At 38.3% G+C, this 6,216-nt stretch overlaps 1 protein-coding gene across 1 annotated transcript in view; it reads left to right on the top strand.

Moving 5' to 3' along the window:
- The window catches only part of MRPL48 (mitochondrial ribosomal protein L48), a 119,840-nt gene extending 115,635 nt beyond the window's left edge, over window positions 1–4,205 (top strand). Inside the window, exons 5-7 of the mRNA XM_007941041.1 lie at window positions 1,583–1,685; window positions 2,998–3,087; window positions 4,131–4,205. Coding sequence (XP_007939232.1) covers window positions 1,583–1,685; window positions 2,998–3,087; window positions 4,131–4,205 — 268 coding nt within the window. The remainder of the gene's footprint in view (window positions 1–1,582; window positions 1,686–2,997; window positions 3,088–4,130) is intronic.
- Window positions 4,206–6,216: the final 2,011 nt, after the last annotated feature.

Genomic DNA, 6,216 nt, shown 5'->3' with positions numbered 1-6,216 from the left:
TTGTATATGTTAAAGTCCACAGATCCTAAGTTTCCCAGCACCCCAACAGTTTCCCTTAAGCCACTTACCAATCAATACTCCCAAAAGCAGCAGTATTTTGTCATGTTATGTTAACTCTTGAAATTCAATTATTTAATTTTCTTTCTGTTTTTACTGCCTGATTATCCGAGTAATACTTGTTGCCAAAAGTTTAAAAAATACAGAAAAGTATAAAGATGCTGAAGAAAAATTAGCTATACTGTTACTAGTGGCATAGTGCCTAAGGCATATTTGACTGCTAACCAGAAGACTGGCTGTTCAAACTCACCAGCCACTCCTTGGAAGGAAGATTGAGCAATGGACTTCCATAGAGATACTGCCTTCGAAACCCAAGGAGGGGTTGCTTTGAGTCGAATCGACTCCATGGCAGTGAGTTTGGTTTGTTTGTCTTGCCATTAAAAGGCCTGTTCTACTTTGAAATGACCTGAGTTTCCAGTATTTATTTGTTTATCAAAGTATGTCTGGTTTTTTGTTTAGTTCTCTTTGAATGCCTCTTGTGTTTCCTTGACCTTGCTTCTGCACTTTCTTGGAATGCCCTCCAGGAAAACACCTATGCTCATTCTTTACATTTTGGTAAAGCACCACCTCACCTGTGAAGCTTTCCCTGAACCCCTTTCTCTCCCTCTTGTGCCTTTAATTCTCAGTAAACCACTGCTGTTATGTCACTTTTAACTCACAGCAACCCTTTAGACAGAGTGCTACTGGCATCCAGTGGGTAGAGGTTAGCGATACTGCCAAAGATCCTGTAACACAGACCAGCCTCGCTAACAATGAATGACTTGGTCAGTACTACCGAGTTTGATAAACCCTGAGTTCTCATTTCTCCAGAAAAGATGAAATACCCGAAGTTAGTCTCCAAAGCATGCCTAATGATGAACCCAATTATTATTATTTTTTTTAATGGGCAACAATGACAATTTATTCATTTTTTATAGGGCCTTAGCCCCATGCAGATTTGCCTGATAACAAAGAAAGTTTAACTGGAAGAAAATATTTTAGTGGTGAAAGTGAATTACTACTTTTACAAATGCTTGGGAAACGGCAATTTATCCCCCTTCATTTTTTTTTTTTTTTTTTAATTATTCATCAGAAATCGCTTGTGTTTAAATTACACATCTGTGCTGGCTGGATTGTCATTAAACCCGCTATCATCAGGTTGATTCTGACTCATGTCAACCCTACAGGACAGAGCAGAACTGCCTGATAGGTGAACCCGATTTTTTAGAACTGGTTGTTCTTCAACAGTGAATACTTAGTATTCACCAAGTTTCATTCAGATCATTGTAATAAGCATGTTGGGAATGCAGAAAGGCATTGGACATGGTCTCTATCTTCAGGGAGTTTAGAGACTTTTGGAGGAGGTTTAAAGAGGTCTGTTTACTTTGCTTGTAGATAAGCTCATAGTTGGCTTAGCCTCCTTTGGATTCCAGGAGCTACTGCATGCTATTATAGCTGTATCCAGGAGCTGCTTTGACTGAAGTGTTTATAGTGTTGTTGCTGCTGAAGGGAACCCTCCTAAAATAGCTGACTCTTCTTTCCACAGTTATGCATTACCCACAAAAACTATGGAGGTGTTACAGCTACAGGACCAAGGCAACAAAATGTTTCTGGACTCAATCCTTACCATTCATGAGCGAGTGGTTCAGGTAGGCACTCTGGGAGAGACTCAACATTTACTTACCTCTTGTGATTCTCCCTTCTCATTTTCCCCCCCAATTATTGTGATAAATATACATAATATCAAATTTACTATTTTAACCATTCTTTAGTGTACAATTCAGTGACATTAAGTGCATTCATCATATTATAAAATGATCACTACTATCTATTTCCATACACAGAAACTCTGTATCCATTAGACAGTAATTCCCCATTCCTCCCTCCATCTGGCTCCTGATGACCTCCATTCTACTTTCTGTCTCTATGAACTTGCCTGTTCTGTATACCATATTACACATTCATATAAATGGAGTCATGCAATATATGGCCTTTGGTTTATTTCGTTTAACTTAATATTGTCAAGCTGCATCCATGTTATAGCATTTATCAATACTTCGTTCTTTTTTATTGCCAAATAATATTCCATTGTCTGGACATTACCCCTTTTGATCCACTCAAGGACATTAGTGAAGCAATGAGTGGAATATTAAGGTAGTAACACCTTAAATCCATGGTAATTTTTTTAATAACTAAAGTACTTACAAATTTTGGATCTTTAATTATTATTAGGAATAAATTATTTTTGATACATCCTTTGACAGATCTCACTTGCCGCTGAGGCCTCTGGGGTAAAATTTCACCCCTTTAGATTAGCACTCAAGTAACTTCATAATTCTCCTGCTTTTCCTCTTCAATCCTGTTCACTTACAAAACACATGGAGGTATTTTAATTCCCCAAATACTTTGTTATGCCTCTACATCTTCCTGAATGCTCATTCCTCTGTCTTGAAAACCCTCCATACCACTGTTGAATTCTCCTGGTTTACTCATGGTTTCAAGACTTTACCCAGATGTTAACCTCATCTGGAAGATTTCTTTGACCTTCCTTGACAAGAGTTGAGTAGATATTTCTCTTGTGGATTCCTCCAACTTCTTGTATGCCCTTCTAACACATCTGATTCACCTCTGAATTCTCTGTGTGGGATCTGACACTAATCAGGCCTTGATCTGTGTGGGTAAAGCTGAGTTGAATCAGAAAGTCAGCCTGGATTTGATAGCCTTTTGATTCAGTTATTACATCTCCTACAGGAGGAGATGTTGGCAGTGACCATCTCAGCAAGCAGGTACCTCGTCAGGTAGCAAGAGAAATCCTGTAGATGCTGGGCCTACAAACCAACTCTGGGTGTTAAACTCCAGCCTAAGCCTCCAGTTCTGCTGGAGCTGGCATTTTATGCCATTTCTACCCAGTCATCTGATTTTCAGGACCCTCCCTTAATAGCATCTCCTTTCCTTTTGCAGATCAGTGGTTTGAGTGCTACATTTGCCGAGATTTTCCTGGAAATAATACGAAACAGTCTTCCTGAAGGAGTCAGATTGTCAGTGAAGGAGGTAGGTATTAGTTTGGGAAGAGGCCCCCTGGTGGCCTTCTGTGTTCAAAATGTAGATTGAGCTGTGGAGCTGCTAAGAGCATCTGGACTGCCTGGCTTTAGAAACAACTGGGAAATGTAGTTAATTTAGCCCAGATAATAACCAGGAAAGGTGAATAGCATTATTATTTTGACTTCTGAGGCATCAGGATGATGGTTTATTGACCCACAGCAGCTGGCCTTATCCTGAAGTTAGGGGTGAGCTCATGACAGCCCCAAATTCCCTCCTTGCAGGCAGTTGTGAAGCAGAAAGAACATGTTTTAGTATACAGTCTAATAAATCAGAACAGTAATATTAAAATGTAATTTAGAGAGAAGTTTTCTGGGGGCCTACAAGGCTTGACTATATATAGCCTGACTGAATACATTCAATAAAGAATATTACTTACTCTGTAGGAAGTTTGGTCAGGCATGGAAAACTTGAAAAACATTAGGAACCTTAGACTAAATACTGAGTCCTCTGGTCCTGTTGCCAATATGATCCTTATAATGACACAGTTACATCAGGTTATCTTAGACTGGTGCCATTTATTTCATCTAGGTTCCCTTGTTCTGAGCTTATCTTTGTCAAGCCTCTTCTGCTTGATTTTTGGGTTTCACATAGATCTACATACAGGGAAAGAATGGACTAGTCTGGCTGACTTCAAATATCCCTGTCCCTTTGACTCTTATCTCTATTGTAAATTAATGATTTGGCATTTTCTCTCCCTCTCTCTTTTTTCTTTAGTGCCTCTGTTGTGATTTTTACACTATTTTGACATTAGTTCTTTCTGTGCTTGTCTCCTCTCATCAAACTATGAGTTATTGAAGACAGAGAGGAAGTCTGATTTAACTTTGAATCCCTGGCACCTAATACAATGTCTGGTACATATTAGGCACTTAGTAAAAGTTAGTTGAATATGAATCATTCTCTGCAGAACTAGCTGGTGGGTCCTTTTTGGTTACTGTGCATATTTGGATAATGAAAAGCTCTGCAGTAATTCCCACTTATTTTCTTCTTCCTAGCACACTGAAGACGACTTCAAGGGAAGATTCAAAGCTCGACCAGAGCTAGAAGAACTGTTGGCCAAGTTGAACTAGCTCACTGTAGACCTTCGTGTGCCAGCACTGGTTATGTTGAGTGCTAAAGAGAAGAGTTTCCTTGGTGGTCAGAGTTAAGCAGGAGACCGTGGCTCTTAGATATCTTAAGTACCCATTTTTTACAGTTAGGGATGCCTCTTTTCCTCTGTGGAACAGCTGTGCTTGCCATTTGTCAGCTACTTTTCTTTGAGCTAACCCCAGGTATCCTCCATCTAATAAAAACCTACTGTGAAGTTGGTCTAGCCTGTGGGATATTTTTAACTATGGGATTCTATTTTCTCTTTGCCTGGTACTTTAGCACAAAAGCATTCTCCCCTCCAGTATTTCTCCACCAATTAGAATGAACTTATCTTTTTTTAAAAAAAAAAAATGCATTTTATTGAAATATAATTTATGTGCAGTGAAATACACAAAACGAAAGTGACAGGAGTCAATGCATTTTTTTTTCAATGTTCCCTCCCCTCCCCTTCCACCCCTGGAAACCAACAAAGAAAATTTCCTTCCATACATAAACCTTTCCTTCACCCTCCAAAACAACGAACTAATACTATATTTGTCCTTCTGTGATTGACTTATTTCACTCAGCATAATGTCCTCCAAATTCATCCATATTATGTGGGGTTTTGCAGACTCTACATTATTCTTTAGTGCTGCATAGTGTTCCATTGTGTGTATGTACATAGTTTGGTCATCCACTCTTCTGCTGATGGGCACGTCGGTTGTTTCCATCTCTTTGCTATTGTAAATAGTGCTACGATGAACATGGGTGTGCATATATCTATTCTTGTCCTGGCTCTCACCTCTATAGGATATATACCTAGTAATGGGATTTCTGGGTCAAATGATATCTCCAATTCCAATATAAGGAATCATTATACTGCTTTCCACAGTGGTTGTATCCCTTCACAGTCCCACTAGCAGTGTATGAGAGTCCCAATCTCTCCACATCCCTGCCAGAAAATTTGTTATTTTCTATCTCGTTGAAACTTCCATCAGTGTTGGGGTGAGATGGTATCTCATTGTTGTTTTGATTTGCATCTCTCTGATGGCCAATGATCATGAGCATCTCTTCATGTATTAGCTGGCCACCTGAATATCCTTCTTGGTGAAGTGTCTATTCATGTGTTCTGCCCATTTTTAAATTGGATTGTTAATTCTTTTGCTTTTGAGGCATTGGAGTTTTCTATAAAACTTAAGAGATCTCTAAGTCCCTTGTCAGATACGTAATTATTGGCAAATATGAATTTTTTGCTGTCATTTTTGTTATGCGCTTTTTGGTGGTGTCTATTTCTTCCATATAATTTTCTATGCTGAAATCGTTATTTTATGAATTGTGTTATCACTTCCTTCATTGCTATTGTTTTAGTATTTGCTAAATATTTGTGCTGGTCCTCTTTTTTATTTTGATGTGAAGGTTTATCATTTTTCTTTGAAGTTACCCTGTGATTTATAGTTTTCTTCCCAAGTTTAAAACAGTCTGTTCTATCTTGTAGTTGTCTTGACTTCCCTACCATCTAGAAGTTCTGTAATGACGCAGTTTTTTTCCCTCTTTTTGGTTTGTAGTTCTCCTCATTTGTCAATTGATGTCTCTGGTTACCTGTTTACAATCTTGTAGACTTATTTACTTTGAATACTTCCATAGCTGGGTTGGTTTCTGGGTTATATCATCATGTGTGTTAATAGTTATTTGTTGTTTGCTGTTGTTGGTGCTCTGTCCAAAGGGATCCCTTTAAAATCTCTTATAAGAGATTTTAACAAATTTCCTTAATTTCTGCTTATCTGGAAATATCCTAATTTCACCATCATATTTGAGGGATAATTTTGCTGGGTACATAATTCTTGGTTGGAAATTTTTCTCTATCAGGGTTTTATATATATTCCATCCTATTGTCTTCTCACCTTCATGGTTTCTGCCAAGAAATCCAAGCTTAGTCTTAGCAATTGTCACTTGTAGGTAACTTTTCGTTTTTCCCATGCTGCTTTCAGGATTCTTTCTTTGTCTTTGGTTTTG

This window comes from Orycteropus afer, unplaced genomic scaffold (genome assembly GCF_000298275.1).
Source record: "Orycteropus afer afer isolate SDZICR_OR568_19922 unplaced genomic scaffold, OryAfe1.0 scaffold00074, whole genome shotgun sequence".
In the NCBI taxonomy this organism is placed as follows: Eukaryota; Metazoa; Chordata; class Mammalia; order Tubulidentata; family Orycteropodidae; genus Orycteropus; species Orycteropus afer.
Note: the sequence above shows the minus strand (reverse complement) of the source record. Positions and strands in the feature narration are given on the sequence as shown.